Source organism: Phasianus colchicus, chromosome Z (assembly GCF_987193195.1).
Source record: "Phasianus colchicus chromosome Z, bPhaCol1.hap1.1, whole genome shotgun sequence".
Classification (NCBI taxonomy): Eukaryota; Metazoa; Chordata; class Aves; order Galliformes; family Phasianidae; genus Phasianus; species Phasianus colchicus.
This window is the reverse complement of record NC_143476.1, coordinates 35,393,929-35,411,108: the sequence shown is the minus strand read 5'-3', so window position 1 is coordinate 35,411,108 and position 17,180 is coordinate 35,393,929. Positions and strand designations below refer to the sequence as shown.

Genomic DNA, 17,180 nt, shown 5'->3' with positions numbered 1-17,180 from the left:
TAAAACAGAACTTCAGTCTTTGCCTTATCCTTTTTCAAAGGATAAAAAATTCCAAACTGTCAAAAAGCTGCTGTTGTCTTTGGCTTAAGACAGCCTAAAGCAACGTGTCTGCACATTTAGATAGCAAACACAGATCTTCAGATGGACAGCTCCTTCTTTGGTGATTATAAGTACTTCAGGCAGGTGAGAAAATGAATGTGTTTATTTTTGGAGTTGGGGGTCTTAGGATGCAAACCTTCTTTTGGAGGTAAGCATAGCACAGACTTTTTACTCAGCTGTCCTCCTGGTGATTGGGAACATGCAGTATTAGAAGCAGCTTGCAAGTAGAGCTTGAGTTCCATGATAGCAAGTCTGGTGAATTTAAAAGTTATGTCCTGCAGTATCGTCTTATGCAGAGCCTGAGAGAAAGTATAATATTTCAGTGCACTGTCAATTCCAAAATAAGGAGGGGTAGAGTATTATTACAATTTGGAACAGAAGTACTAATGATTTGATTTTTTGCCAATATGAGAATTTTACAAAAATAATGTTTCAATCAGAAGAAGTTGTTTTGCATAAACATAAAATTTTCAAGCCATTTCCTTAAAAATATTCTGGATATCTCAAGCATTAATTTGTGTTCCTCAAGCCCAGTTCTCCTGTTATGAGGTTACTACAAATCAGCCAATTCTTCTGCTGGTACAAAGCCTCATTTCTGCATTCAGAGCTGTTTTTGCACTTCTCCATCCGTTGTGATCTTTCTGGCCACTTGAGAAGAGAAGAGAGGCTTAGGAACAGGCAGCTCCCTGAAATGAATGCTGAACAGCAGCAGGAAGCCTCAAGGGTGCTGTTTTTCATTTCCTTGAAGTAGGATGGAAAGTGCTGCTGCTGTTTTCATGCAATCTTTTGTTTCCCTCTGTTTCCAGGAAAGAGGTAGCAGCTCCTTGTAGCTGTTAATGGGCCAATACAATTAAGTTCTTCAAAAGAGTGTTTCTTCTAAGATAACATTATGGTAATTGGTCAAACAAAACGGTGGTCTGAATATTCAGTAGAAGATGAATTATGATGTTATTCTAATTTGTCTGAAGCAGAAGGAAACTGTTCCAGCTTCTCTCTAAACCTTACGCTTGCCTTCCAAATTTCAAAAACTTTTTTTTTAATGTTTTTCCTGTTTTCATTATCATCTTCCCTCTTTGGCTTTGGTGTAGTGCAGCCTTTTTCTAGAAGGGAACCCAGGGAACTTCTGTGCTGTGCTGGCTGAGTTCCCTGCAGCTGCTCAGCAGCAGATGCTGAAAAAGACAGGAGCAGCTCCTGCTGCTCAGAGTCCAGTTGCATCAGCTTTTCCAAGCCTTTTCTTGCAGAAGTCCCAGTGATGCAGCAGGGAGCATGCAGGCCCTGTGGCAGTATCAGTGTCTGGAATGTCCCCCGTGACTTGGAAGGTATGTCCCTTTCCAGGGAAGCGTATGGCCCAGTGCTTGTATAGACTTCTCTGTCTGGCCTCCCATTCTGCTTAGCTGCAGATGGAGAGCTCAGCCTGAGGGTGTTGGCAGATCCCACCTTGAGCCTGGGAGTGAGTTGGAGGAAGAGCCTCGTGGCTTTGCAGGTGTGGTCTGGGCTGTGGCCTCACTTTCTCTCTTTGAATCTTGTCGTGGTGAGCTGGGACATCTAGGAGTGAGGTATGGATGTGCCCATGACTCTGTAAAAGTCTTGTCCTGATATCATACGCATCATTCACAGGAATGCATTAACAGGACTGCAGCCAGCAGCTTGAGGGAGGTGACCGTCCTCTCTACTCTCTCTGGTGAAGCCACATCTGAGTGCTGTGCTCAGTGCACATTTGTAGGCTCCCCAGTTCATAAGGAGAGAGTCTAAGAGAAGGCTACAAAAATGGTTGAGGCCCAGAGGACCTCCTGATGAGGGAAGGCTGGGGGAAGGGTCTTATCACTTCTTCTAAATAAAGAGCAAGTGTCAAGAGAATGGGGCTGGGCTCTTTTTGGTGGTGTGCAGCGACAAGGACAAAGCAATGGGCACAGACTGGAACACGGGAAGTCCCATCTGAGGAAAAACTTCTTCACTGTGGAAGTAACAGATCACTGGGACAGGCTGCCCAGGGAAGTTGTGGAGTCTCCTTCCCCAGAGGTATTCAAAACCCACCTGGATGCTTTCCTGCGGCAGGGAACCTGCTTTAGCAGCAAGGATTGGGCTGGGGAATCTCCAGATGTCTCTTCCCACCCCTACATTTCTGTGATTTTGTAATTCTGGATGCTAATAACTATAACTTCTTTCCCTCCTCTAATACTTGCAGGTCCTTGTACTGGCAATGTCCCACAGGACTTGGTAACAGGCCCATCAATCTGCTGGTTTTTTAGGAGTACTGCAAAGCTATGGGAAATTTATTCTCTTAATTATGTGGAAGTTTCAGAATCTGATTGTTTTAGACAGATTTCCCACATTATTTGTTGTTTTTTTTTTTTAACAGAATGATTGGGCACTTGTGCTGGTAAGCAGGTTAGGCACCAAATCATGGATTTCAGCTGTTTTGACTGTGAAGGAGTACAACAAACACATTTTCCCTTCTTGCAGAAGAACTTTGTAAAAACTATTCTTTGATGATTTCATTGAACAAAAAAAAAAAAAAAAAAAAAAAAGGAAGAAAGGAAAAACAGAAAGAGATAATAATTGAATGTAGATGCAGGTTTTGTTCTTAGCAAGTTATGGTTGAGCCCATTCTGCATTGTTCAGAAGAAAGGACTGCTGCATTTCCTCTTCCACAGATGCAAGATTTAGCATCAATTTGTGCCCACTACAAAAGATCAGCTGAGATGGTGATGACAAAGTTGAGAGTCCAGGCCAGGTTGGATGGGGCCCTGGGCAGCTGATCTAGTATTAAATGTGGAGGTTGATGGCCCTGCCTGTGGTGGGAGGGGGGAGAGGGAGTTGGAGCTTCATGATTCTTGAGGTCCCTTCCAATCCAGGCCATTCTATGATTCTGGGAATTTCCCTGGGTATCCTTCCCAAGTTCAGTCTGTGTGATTCTATGTTTTACGTTTTGTGGTGTTTGTGTAAGCATTCTGCTGTCTAACTAATGCAGTACCTGGAGAGTGTCTCTCTACCAACAAGGAATTACTGTGGGCCCCCTTCAGGCCTGTGCTGAAGAAATGACTGCTGGAGAATTCTGTGAAGGTCACCATTCACTGGGCAGGCATGCTTTCCCAGTGAGAACTGTGTGCAGTCATTTTGAATCTGGCTGATCAGGGTCCCTGTAACCCACATCTGCCTGTGTTCTCTTGTTTTGAGTTCTCCACATAAAGTTTTTCTCCCAGCCTGTGCTTTTCTTGTCTTAGTTGCTGTTGGGATACTGCAGACTTGGTTAATTCAGCTGTATCTGCTTGTGACAATAAAAATGCCACCACACACATTCTTGCAGAGAATTCAGGCAATGTCACGCTGCTCACTGAAACCAGCCTAGAAATTAGAGTGATGATGTCATGAGACCTAGAAACATATTTTTTTGCTGCCTGAAATTTTCCTGTGTAATGGTATGTCCCTGATATGACCTGCTGGCCACAGTCCTTTTAATGCAGTCCTGTGAATGATGCGTATGATACCAGGACACTAACGTTTACAGTCATGGGCACACCCATACCTCACTCCTAGATGCCCCAATTCACCATGACAGGGCTCAAAGAGAGAAAGTGAGGCCACAGCCAGACCACACCTGCTGTTGTTTTCTTTGATCAAATGGTGTTAATGTTGATTGACTGTGCTGCAAGGATGCTGTTAAAGCAAATGAGTTGAAAGGTTTTTAAAACTCATAGAAATCGGAGTATTGTAAAATACTGTCTGTACTTCAGAGTGAAAGGAGCAAAAGTCTTAGATCTTGACCGAGCCTTGGCTGCCCTGACTACACCATCAATTAACTTCTTAAATGGAATGTATCTCCTCAAGACACCCCACCTTCACCCACAGCAGAGTCCCTGCAGGAGAGATGCTGCAGAATGCTGCTGTTCTGGAATATTCTGCAGGCAGTATCCCGGATTCATACTTGGACAGCTTATCTTAGTCCACCCATAGAGAAACAGCTCCTTTTGATGTTTACCTCTAATCCATTTTTAGAGTGCAATTATGTAAAAAATCATTTGGCATTTGACTGTGAGCTCGTCAGAAATGGTGTAAGAAGAAAAGATTAAAAGAAAAGATAAAAATCCATTTCCCTTTGAAAGCTAAAGATTGTTCTTGTGTTTAAATTGATAAACAAATTAACAAGCAGCAAACTATGCCGGAGTGCAGGGAGGACTAAGTGCCCCCATTGCACTGAGAATTTGAAAGGGGAGGATGTGGTATGTCCAAAGGTGTTGGTCCACACATTGGAGGACTGTCCTTTCCAGGTTGTGGCTGTGTGTGTTCAGATCCATCAAAGACAAAAGACTGTTTATGAGGAAAATAAGAGAGACCATTTATCCATCTCTTTGCTAAGCAGGAGCCAGGAAATAAGAAACATGCAGCAGAGGTTTTTGAAAGCTGAATGTTGAGGAGAAAATGTTGTGTGACAGTGCCAATGATGGGAGGCAGTAATGGGGCGCAGGAAATTGAATGAAGTTTTCTCAGTAGACAGGTTGAAATCAGCAGAGGAAAAAAGACTGCTCTTGGAAAATATTTCTGATTTGTAAGGGGCCTTTGGGACATCTGTGCAGTACTTTTACCTAACAGTAATACAGTGAGTAAAAAAGTCCAAGCATAAGCTCAGTGTAGTTCATGAATTTGAGAATAAAAGCATACTGTGACACTACCTTAGTTTCCCTATTGCATACCTCACCTCATGCTGCAGATCACCTGCGCTTTCATTTCCCATCCTCCAGTGCAGCTTTCTTGCCATTTCTACCTGATAATTAAATGAGTATGATACAGCAATTAATAAACCTACCATTGTTTTCCAAAATTGAAATAAAAGTGGTAATTTGGGTGTTTGGTTTTGTTTTTTTTTTTCCACCCATATACACAAGTCTAAATTTATATTTCAAATTTAGAACGGAATTGTACCTGTTTGTGTGTTGCTGATTCTGTTCTGGCAAATGCTGAGGTACTTCACACTGTCAGTGATTGATTCTGGGAGGCCAGCTGGACAGTGTCCACATGCAGTTGCCCATCAGGTTTTAAATTATGAAAATCAGTGAAGTTATTCATCCTCAGAAATGCCTGGAGAAGAAAATGGCTCACATTTCTGAGCCATGCATTCAATTTCACATGGATAGATTAGCCTATCAGAAGAGGTGCCCAGGCTCAACACAAGTTTTTAGAGCTCCACAAGGCCTTGAATCCCTTTCTAGAGCCCACATAAAATGTACAAGGAAATAAAATCCTCTGCAGTGGCAGAGGCAGAACCATGAGAATAGTCCAGCTATATCGAATTAGCTTGAGTCATCTCACAAATAGAGTACTATTAATATATACCCAGAGACTATATTAAATTGGAAGGAGTGGTCAATTAAAAAATCTTATTTTGCTGTGTTGCAGGAATTCTGGGATAGCTCTGCTTAATCAGTAGAGGGAAGTTGAACAGATTTATACCATGGCAAAATTTACTTCTAAGTGGAACTAATTTGTCTACATGAGGGTCATGAAGAGAGTGCAAGATAGCCACGTTCCTAGAAGCCAAGATGGAACTGAGCCTGGAAAACACTCAACTTCTGATGAGAAGGAACTTTAAGATGATGTAGTGTTAAAGAAGGATTATGTTTTATAGCTAACCCTCATTTGAAAAGTTTGAGTTTTTTTAAGTCAGCTATCTCATGTCTTCCCAGACTAGAATTTCCTCAGAGTGTGCATTCTCCCTCAATGTACTGCCCCAGGCAGAGAAGCAGAAAGGCAAAGCATTAACTCAAACTTCTCAGTATTATCATAATTCAGATAATAAATGACTTGAAACAGTGTCACTTTCAAACTGCTTTAGTGCAGATGGTCTGTTTCTTAATTCCCTGCCCCATAGTTAGGGAGCTGAGCTTATTGAACCGCTTGCCAATTCTGTTAAGAGGAGACACAGTGAAACGAGATAAAGGCAATATTTCAGTGTGGCTCCCATGCATTGGCTCCTAACCCACAGATGCCATTATTGACATACATTTTACAACTACATCTCTCACCATCAGCAGTTAGAATTGTAAAGAGGTTGAGCATACTTGGCTTGAATGTCAATAATCAATAAGGATGTTCATCTGGCTTAATAAGGATAAATTTTTGCCCTTGAAACAGCATGCCATCCCAGCCAAGTGAGCTAGAATTTGTTCCTTGAGGTTTGTGCTAATTCTGTATTTGTGTACACACACTTCAGTAATAGCTTTCTTTGACCATTATGGATTCCTCTTGCGTGTCTTATAATAATTGTCTTTTTATTAATTCATTTCGGAAACAGCTGTCATATTCCATGGAAAAAAAATGAATGTTCTGTTCACAAAATATATACTTATTAGGCAATAACAGTTAACATGAAGATCAGTAGATCCCCGGAGATTTACATTTTGGTGCTTTGGTACATTAAACAGGACAGATACTAAATAAAACAGATCAGAACTCATCTTGTGGCCTTCATACTGCCCTGTGTGTGCAATCTGTGGCTGACTGGCTCAACTATGGTGTAAAGTGCAATGACTGCATCCAGACTTCCTCACAGGAATTGTCCCAAGCATGTTCAGCAGTACTATCACACCAAACCAGGCTATGGAGGGAAACATGCAAGTGATGTAATGTTATGGGTAATTGCCTGTGCTGCCTTCATATCTTGACAGTTTTTACTGGCTTAGTACTAATACAGTGTATGACCTCCAAAATGTTTGGTGGCCTCAAGGGTTTTGCAACTTCTGACAAGTTCCCAATGGAGGGATATCCTTCATCTAAATCTCTTTTCAGAAGTGGCAAGAGCTCTGTTGTTTTTGTGGCAGATTCAGACAGATGTATTTCTAAGAAGGTGTAAGCAATATTCAGCATTGTGGGGGCTTGCTGGTAGAATGTTGGGATGTAAGTCAGCAAAATCATCTTCCACTTTGCTACATGGATAGAAGCTTTCCATCTATGAAGCCAGTCCTATCTGTAGATTTTAAAAGGTAATCCCAGGATGTGATGTTCTGTGTTAATAGTAGTAAAAATAAGTGCTTCAGTGATCCTCAGTAATGGTAAAGCTTTGTTTCTTCCCTGTATCCCGGAAATTAGTATAAGACATTAAATTTTGAGTGTCTTGCCCCAGAACATGAGAACAGCAGACCCTTTTCTTGGCTGGGAGCTGGGTCATGGCAGTGCATCTCAGCTGCGGAAGCTCAGTGTCCCAAAACGCAAAAGTGTGCAGTAGTTTCTGTGGGCTGGAACCAGACACTCTTGTTTCAGTATTTGCTTATGTCACGTTTAACCTTCTGTTTCATTCCCTTTCCTGACAGATTTTTATTGGTGAGATATCGATGTATTTCATAAAATCAACCAGAGAAACCCTAATTATCCAAGAGAAAACTATTTTGACTGGAGAGTGCTGTTACCTGAACCCACTGCTTCGAAGAATCATACGTTTTATAGGTAAGCATCTTTAGCACTGCAAATTTACTTCCTGTTTGCACCAAAATAGAACAAAAGATCCTAACCATCTACAGCACAAAGTTAATTAAGCTGTGAAATCTTTGCAGGTAAATTCCACTTTAGAGGAATTGTCCCCCTCGGGATTTGCAAGGTAATGTTTGAAATGTGCCATATCATGCTGCCTGGGCCTGGTTTATATCCTGCTCTGCTGAGCTTAATGCTTCTTCTGGACCCTTGGAAAAAGGTTATGCCAATCAAATCCTCATATGAATAATTTCATCATTGCTATTCTGTGTACGATAGCCATTTTACTTACAAATCAGTCCTCAGCAGCCCATCTCTTTGGCTTTTTCTTTTTTAGCTCTAATTTTAACTTCTATAGCTCTGGCACATAACGTTCAGCTGAGCACAGCGTAAAAAAGGCCAGAGCCCACATAAAAATAGCATTCATATTTTTATTCTGTGTGGATTCTTTTAAGATATTTTATTGCATTAATTGTTGAGAAAACGGTGAAGAAATTCTATCAATAGAATGTGGAGTTTACTTTCTATTGTACTTAAAAACCACTATGCCCTTTTCACAAGATCAATGTAAAAATGCCTCAGAGACCGCACTGAGGTGACCACCCCCTAAAGCTCCTTTTGGGGCAGGAAGAGGAACGGGGCTGTAGCTTTATTTCTGCCCTGCCACTGGCAGTGAACCTAACTATTCCCTAACAAGGTTTCCAAATCCCAAACTGAATTAAAAGCTGAGCTTTAAAAGTAGTAGCAGAACAAAAAGTTGAAAATACTGGGATCGTTTCTTCCCTGTCATTACTGACTTCTTAAGGAAAAAAAAAAAACAAAGGGCTGATGTGACCATGGTGAAGTGTGCATGGTTTCCACAGAGCACGGCCCCGCCTGCAGGTTTTCATACTCAGCAAATAATTGCCACAAAGGTTGAAGAGCAACGGTTTTCTTTCTCCCTCTCCTCTCTGTGCCTCCTGCTCTACGCATGGAGCTTAGGAAGCGCAATGTTTTTTTACCTTCTCACACACTGTGGTGTATGGAGACAAACCACCTGTGGTTCGTTACCCAAGCCTGTCCTGTGTGCTGCTCATTACCACAAAAAGACATTAAAAGCAAAATACCCTTGAACTTCAGATACCCTCTAGGATATATTGATGGACAGTAAACTGCCATTAAGAGAAAAGCAGGGTACTGGACTCCACTGGGCCACTCAGGACTGTTTGGCCGTTGCAGCCCATTCAGCATGCTTTTCAGAGTCCTAATCAAATATTCTTGCCTGCGGGACCAGTACTAAAAGAGGTTAAACTGTGGAGGCTAAGCACTTGCTCTGTATGTTTTCTTATAATTGCACTTTTCTGCCCTGCTTTCACTTAAGCTAGCTTTATTCCTAGACATTTCCTCAACTGTTTTGGTAGAGGAGGAGGGGACAGTGATGATACAGTGGGCCCTTAGGATCAGGATATGAACCTGCTAATGAAATCAATCTTAGCTTTGCATCTTTGTCTTCCAGAGAAAAAGTTGAGTTTATTAGAAATAGCTTCAAGTGCTGGTCTCATCTTAAACTACACTGATTGTACACTGTTTTTGTCAGAAACCTCCCTGCCTCTGCTGGGAAATGATTAAAAATCAGATGAAACCATTTATGAAACAACTAAAAATAACTGCTCTTCCTTTATTGAAATTCCAAATATGTTTGGAAACATGAAAAGGACTGGCCAGCTGCTGCCCACGCTGAAGCATCAGTGAAGTTAGGTTCACACAGGTACTCACTCCAGAAAGAGGTTTACCTGGATGATGTTTCTATGATTCTGTGGATGCTTGGCTATGGAGAGACAAACAAGTTACTCCTGGATTTCCTCACATAAGTCTTTTCTTCCTAATATGAGGTCCAAAAGTAGCAGAAATATAAAGTAGGCTTTCTCCCAAGACATCCTGGCGAGTGGTCTGGCTTGTTACAAGGAACTTTGCTGCCAGTTCAGTCTTGACACAGATTTATTTGAATATTAAAATCTGATCATTCTTTTTGACCCAGACATGGGAGCAAGAAACATCAGTAAGTAACTCCAAAAAGTAGTAATTGAGCTCTGTTGAATATTGCTTCATCTTGTAAGTCATGACAGTTATTATTAAACAGGATGAGAAATACTAGTTGTTGTGCCTGGGTGCTAATATTTAAGGAAAATGAACACTAATTTCAGAAGGGTACATTTTGAGAGCTTTTAGTCTGTCCCTGACTCAATAGCTAAGGATGCAAGGAAAAATGGAGTTTTAAAAATGAGGGAATAAATTTACTTTTCATGTGACAAGCAGAGAGTTTCAGGCTGTCTTTAGTGATATGAAAGGTGGGCACTCACGCCACATTATCACTGCGGGATCTGTTGCATTTATTTGCTAGACTTGAGTTTATTCTCCTCTTGCTTTTACTTCATATATGCAGAATAAAGCATATAGTTTTTTGTACTCAGGTAGTGGTACAAAGAATGAAGCAAAACCAGAATCCCACTGCTCCCCTGGGTTGTTCACAATCCCTCATGATTCTTTTAATTCATGTTCATACCTTGCCTGTTACGCTTCCTACTTATTCTTCTTTCCCCAGGCCCTTAGCAGCTGTCTGTCCTAGAGTGCTCTCCTTATGAGTTTCATGGGGACTTTAACAATTGAGCTTTATCTTAAATTCCCCCTTGTTTCTTTGTCCACAGAAAAGTGGACAAAAATTTCTTTTTTCTCCCTGGCCCAAATATGAGTTGTTTTGCCTTTTGTAGTGAAAAAATGCCTCTCAACTTCTTTCAACATATATCAAGTCCTTTATTGCATCCTGGATGGGTGAAAACTGCTGTGTTCCTGTATTTAGAAAATCAATTCCTTTATTAATGAAAGAAAGCAGTTTTAGCTTGGAAACCTCAGACTTTGATATATGTTGCAATTTGTTCCATCTTCCTCTTTTATATTCCTTCTACAGGTATTTATTTTGGAGATTTTCACATCAAACAAGGGGTGTGCACTTGCTTTGGAGTCTTTTTTTTTTTTTTGTCTAAAACATCAGTTCAGCGCTGCTATCCTTTACTCACATCTCTCCCCTCCATTCCCTCCTTAGCCCTCACAGGAGGTTTTTTTTAAGAACTACAGATAACAAAATGCACAGTTTTTATCCCAGACCTCTGAGAAATCAGGGAGGAAGAGTGATGGTTCCTTGGACCTCAGCCTCTTCTCCCCGTCACACAGTATTTTGAACTTTTATTCCCCTCTTCTTGTGGCAATTTCCTGATCAGTACCCTTGTTAACATCTTGCCACATGCTTCATTCTCTTCCATGCTGTACTTCATTATTTGTATTACAAACAGGGATATACATTATTTTAATGTTCCTTAAGTGGATGGTCTTAGTCAAGGATTTAGCATGTTCAGATACAGCTACAATAGCACCCCCAGGACCGAGATTCAGACCTCACTGACTCAGTCTGGCAGGGTGACCAGAGTGTGTATTTTGCTGTGTTTCAGTATCAGTATATTAGGTTTCTAATCCATGTGATTAAGTTGTAGACCTGCAAAGCTCTGATAACATGCAAGTAGTCTCTCTCTACATATTTAGGAATCCAACTTGCTTCATGAATTTGTTACCAGTGGCTTTTACTCTGGAGCTGCATAATTTGCAGTTAACAAATGGCACAGATCAGCTTCTGCTGACAGCTTAATTTAAAGCATGGGGCCACCTCACAGTAGGCAGCTAAATAATGAAATTAAGCCTTTATTTTGGCAAATTAGGGCTTTAGTTTGGCAAATAAAGGTTTACAAGATTTACACACACACTGAGTTTATTGTAATGGGATAGATAAACCCCAGAGCTCTCATGTCTATTCCCTGTGCAGCTGCGAGACATAGTTAGCCTGACCTTATCCTTCTGTCTGCTTCCACAGTGACACAGTGCACACATAGTCATTAACTGACTGTCTCGCAGGAGGGCTCAGCCTGTATTTGGATGTGCAGCTTAAACTACTGTAGGTCTCACTTCTTATCACTGACGAACCTCCACAGTCAGAATTGGGTCTCTGTTTTGGGGACAACCCAAGTTTTACTGCTCCCAGTATCTAAGCTGACTGCTGTCTGGGTGAAAATTGAGAGTCATAAACCAGCAAGCAGGAAGAAATCATCTGCACTCATGGAGAACAGTCTTGAGGCTCCAAAGCACTTTTGCTCTGAATTTCTTCTTATGTCTTGAAGAAGCAGTATTTAGGAAGGACACTCATGAAGGAAGCAGATAGACACAGGAGGCAGTAGATGCCTCGGGCTTTGTAGAGTCTTCCCTAGGTGATAAAAACTGACTGCGGGATCTGATTATGATCACTCAGAAGAAGCTTGCTGGTGAGCCTGTTCCTGATGCAATGAAGTAGATTTTCCTTCAGCCTCCATCCCTCTGCTTGTAAAATGGCTAATAGTACAGGTCTCTTTTATAAACACATATTAAAATATAATGATAAAGGGTGGTTTAGCAGAGTCTAGGTCGCAAGACTAAAAATCATATAATCATTGAATGGTTGGGTTGAAACGGACCTTAAAGCCCTACCAGCCCCAGGCCCTTGATTTGGGCTTGTTTCCACCCACCAGCTCAGGCTGCTCAGGGCCCCATCCCACCTGGCCTGGAGCACCTGCAGGGATGGGGCACCTACAACTGCTCTGGGCAGCCGTGCCAGGACCTCACTGCATTCTGAGTGAATATCTTCCTAATATGGCCTTCCTGAATGTCACTAGATTCTTACAGGTCCACATCTCAAAGCTGACCAAGTCCCTTTGTATGCATCCTTTCCTTCTATCAATTGCTTCACTCAGCTTGGATGACTTAATTAGATGCACAGGACAATTAGAGGGAAAATTGCAGAGATTGGCTGAAGATCAGCGTTTGTGTAGAACCAGAAGTTTTTCCAGGGACTCCCTCCACTGAAACTCTAATGCTCTTCAAAAATCATAGGAATGAGAAACAGGTTGTTGGAATGCAAATATGCATGTCTAATATGAAAGTTTTTTTTCCAGGAAATTAAGAGCGTGACAAATTCAGACGTTAGGCTGTACATTGGGAGAAGGAGCTGTTCCTCAATAAGCAAACTTTGTAGGAGACACAACAACGTGTTACCCAAGAGCATAGCTTTTGATGTTCCCTGAGCAATTACGTTGTTTCTTATGTCACCTTATCTAATGGTTTTGTGGGCTTCTCTTCTATTAAAGCATTTTACCTCCTCGTTCCCACTTCCACCCATTGGCTTCTCACTTTTTTCTTCCATTGTCTTTTCAGCAGCTTGTGTCCAACTCCCTTGGTAGTCTGTTTGTGTGTGTTTCATTTCAAATCAATGGCATTTAAAATATCTGTAGTAGTGAGAGTTTCTATGGAGTCAGAAGCAGCTGCAGTCAGTGATGTCAGAGAGATACAGAGCGGGAGAGAGCTCGGGCAAGAGTTGCAGGGATGCTGTCTGTCCTCAGCATTTTTGAGCAGATCTTTCAATACTTAAGGTCTCCTTCTGCAGCCAAACTGTGTCATACATGTGGATGAGGGGAAGGAGTGGCTTTAAGTAACTTAAATAATCCTGTATGCATACATTGTGTGAACAACCAACTACAAAGACTGTGTTTTTACAGCTCTTACTTTAATGTGCCTTGTGCCTGTGTACATCCTTGTTCAGCATGTTTCAAGTTATGGGCTAAAGTTCATTCCCATGTCTTCTAGGTCAGAGTGAACACAGTGTGATAAAGCAGTGCTCCTTAGCAGGGTGGTATCACCTCCATTAAACCTGATCACCAAAGTGGTCAGTATGCAAGAGGTACAAGTTCTCCTGCTCTCTCTGTGGCACTGTATCACAGCTTTCAGCTAGATGACTGTAAAGTGCAAAGGGCTGATTACCCTTTCCATGAAACCTTCCAGCAGTGGCTTGCCTGCGTCCAAAAACCTCGCAACCACATCACTGCATTCTCATGCCCTGGTCAGTTAACTTGGCTGCTGTAGGTCATGGAACAAATTGGCTGAACAGATGGATTCCTGATGTAAACCATCAAGGGACTCCATCACTACCAAAACTCACTGGTGTTACAGACTTTAAATCAATTAGAACCAGCTCCATTGCATAGTCTCCAGGGAGCAAGTGATGTGTAATCAGTCTGCAAGGGTTACATTCCTGCTGCATATTGCTAAGACAGTGCATAATGCACAGTTTGGCAGAACTGCACGAGGGGAATTACAGAGATCAATATGCATCACAATGGAAAGCTTGACAAAGGGTTCAGCTATGGCTTGTTGTGCTGTTCTGCAGAGTACTGCAGCCCTCAGCAGAGTCTGAGCCAGTGCTTTCAGCACTAGGAATTATTGGGAAAATGCAGATACTGAAATTCTCTTTTTCAGAGGAAAATGCTGCCTGTGTACCTGTGCACTGCACAGAGACTGAAATAACTGTGTGAAGCCCCTGAGCTTTTCCTGAAACACCTCAGTTTTTGACTTGTACTAACTTTGACTGGAGACCATGGGTCAGATTGCAGTATTTGTCTGGCTTCTACATTTCCTATAAGTATTATAAAGAACTGGGTAATAATCCTCATTGCATTTCCCATGATATGCACAACACATCAAAATGATACCATTTAAAGCAAGCTGTGTCTTTTTTTAAATTATTTTTTATTTTTTTCATTTTTTTTTTAATTTGGCCAAAGAACAGTACAAAAAGTAAGATTTTTCTGGCATGAATTCCTGTTTTGCCAGCCAAAAAGCTATCTACAGGCTTTTTCATTTGAATTTGTTTATGCGCTGCTCAGTGTAGATGAGGAATTCGTGTCAGCGGTTGTAAAACCACGGGTTTACAGTATTTACAGAGGGATAAAGGGATTCAAGGAGCAGAGTCAGCACACTCCATTTCCCTGTTGGCAGCAGAGCGTCCTGCTGAACTCTTGTATCATTCATTGCTCTTTAGTTATGGGCTTCATTTCACGTGCCTGTCCATACAGATGCCCCATGAAGGTAGGGTTTAAACATGACCCATAAAGGTCATGTTTAAAAGGATCTAACTGTCAGTTATGGCCCTGCTGATTTTTGTTACCTACAGACAGGATTACAATATTTGTGGAACTATCCTTGATTCTTGTTAATTTGATATAAAGCATTTTCAGCTGTGTTACATTCTTGACGCCCTGTTATTTTTGTTTATCAGACTGCACTAGCACTTTTTTCCTTTTTTAGGTCATTACAGATAAGCAATGCAGTTGCTGTGACCATTGCAGCTCTCCTAAGATAAGCTGTTTTCCTTGGAGTGCCCCCTCTTAGTTGTTCTTGAATACAATCTCGTGTTCAAATGACTTTTGTCTACTAAGCTGCAGGATGGAGGAGGCAAAAATATATGACCTTCAGCATTCCTAGACCAAAAATAAATTGTTTGTTTGTTTGCTTTTATGTGATACTTTAATCTACCTTAGTGAGGGATGGGGAGAAAGGTGAGCTGATTTAGTCTTTTGAAACGTTTGGATTTGGCATTACTAGAAACCTGCTGCTCTGTTCCCTGGGTATGTAGGGAGCTCTTGCAAGCCAAGATCCCTCTAGATGTTCATAGCAGCTGTGTTAGTTGCTGAGAACACTCACAGGGAGTCAATGGAGGATGTGACAGTTTCAAGGGATGCTCCACAAACCTGCAAATGCTTCTGGCTTCACGCGCACACTTTCTGCTTTAGCATATGTGCTCCCGCTAACATAAACTGAGCTGGGCCTGTGTGGAAATTTCTCCTGCATCAAAGCATTAAGAATTTATCCGAAAGGACCTGGCAAATATTCCTGTATGAGAACCTTAACAACATAAGATTACTGAATAATCACAATTCAAAAGACAAATGATATTTTAAGGTAATGGCAGCATTGTGTCTTAGTGCAGTACTTCTCCTTCAGGCTTTTATTTTATAGTTCTGGGTCAGTTATTACCATTTTTGGCCCAGATCTGGCAAAAATTAATAAATATTCTTAAAAATTTGTGCTTGATATTCAGACTACGAAACTTTGCAGCATAGATGCATAGTTTTCAGTGAAACCTATAAAATGTAAGTTACAGGTTCAGAGCTTGACTTACAGAAATACTTATTCTCATACTTGCCATGTTCGGCCTTTTTCCCGTTCCTTCTGGAGATACCGAGTTAAGCACTTGCCATAGTTTAAGCACTCGCCATTCTGTGTCATACATTTGATACAGGGCTCTGCTGGAGTCAGCAGGGTCTTTTTCCAGGTAATGACAGCAGTGTTTGCTCCTTCACCTCTCATTATATTTCTTCCTTCAGGTACCAAGACTGTCTTAACCTTAACTGAATAATAACTATTTTTAACCTTTCCTCACAGGAGTGTTTGCATTTGGACTTTTTGCCACTGACATATTTGTAAATGCTGGCCAGGTTGTGACTGGGAACTTGGCTCCATACTTCCTGACTGTGTGTAAACCCAACTACACTGGAAATGACTGTCGGACCCACCACCAGTTCATCAACAATGGCAACATCTGCACTGGGGATGTAGAGGTGATTGAAAAGGCCAGGAGATCCTTTCCATCCAAACATGCTGCTTTAAGCATCTACTCAGCTTTATACGCCACGGTGAGTAGCGGAGATGATTGCTGACTTGTAAGAGAGGTTTCTGTCTGCACATCCACATGGAGTCATGCAGTGTATTTTTGAAAGCAAAGAGAGTTGTTTCAGGAATAGCTTTCCTCTTTATCCATCCAGTAATCCCCTTCTCTCTCTGTTTTATTAGTACTAATAAAAGCAAACCAAGTTCTCACTGCTTCTGCAGCACCATGTAATGCAGAGGCATGAGCTTCTAATCTCATTTTTGCTACTGATTTTCTCAGATGCCTTTGAGAAAGCATTTAACCTCTTCTTTTCCCTGCCCATGTCTCATCAACACTAAAACAGGTATTAACTTTATCGGGAATTTCTTCCCTCAGTAGCCAGACCCAGATGAGTGGCAGTCTCCCTGTAGGTCATCAGAATTTGAGAAAAATCTTGATGGGCTATTTACTGAATATTTTAGCCTTACCTTGGTAGCAAGTGATAAAACACCACATTATTGATATGTAAAGAAAAGGCCGCCCACTGTTTCACTTATCTTCTGTTTCCATTGAATTTTATGTGAATAATGACTGATACATAAACTGTTAACTCCTTTGACCAGGAATTGTTGGAAAGTGTTTGCAAAGCTCATAATATTTTGCATGCAGTATTTCTGAGCAATGCAAACTATGTGTGAAATAGAGTTCCCAGCAGACTTGTCAGTGTAAGAGAAGCAGTTTTCATTAGGATTGTGGGCATGGTGGTGATGGGCTAATGGTTGGATTAGATGATCTTTGTGGTCTTTTCCAACCTCAGTGATTCTGTGGATATTAAGATGACTGCTTCAGGATCAGGTTGGGTAGGCCTTCCAGGGACTTCTTCAGGTTTCTAGGAAGGCTCATCTGCAAACAGCTGATTTCTGCAGCTGAAGAAGAGCAGTACTTTTCCTTCCCAAGCTTAAGTCTCCAGCAGTTCAGTGTTTCTTAGCCCTAAGCTATGAAGCACCTGGGTTGCTTTCTCCTTGGCACTAGTGGGAAGCGAATGGCATGCAGAAGGATGATTGCCTTCAGCCCTTGTGGGACA

General features: G+C 41.5%; 1 protein-coding gene across 1 annotated transcript in view; it reads left to right on the top strand.

The window, feature by feature from the left end:
* PLPPR1 (phospholipid phosphatase related 1) overlaps nucleotides 1-17,180 on the top strand; it is a 141,734-nt gene that overhangs the window by 113,812 nt on the left and 10,742 nt on the right. Inside the window, exons 4-5 of the mRNA XM_090131999.1 lie at nucleotides 7,404-7,536; nucleotides 15,892-16,142. Coding sequence (XP_089988125.1) covers nucleotides 7,404-7,536; nucleotides 15,892-16,142 — 384 coding nt within the window. The remainder of the gene's footprint in view (nucleotides 1-7,403; nucleotides 7,537-15,891; nucleotides 16,143-17,180) is intronic.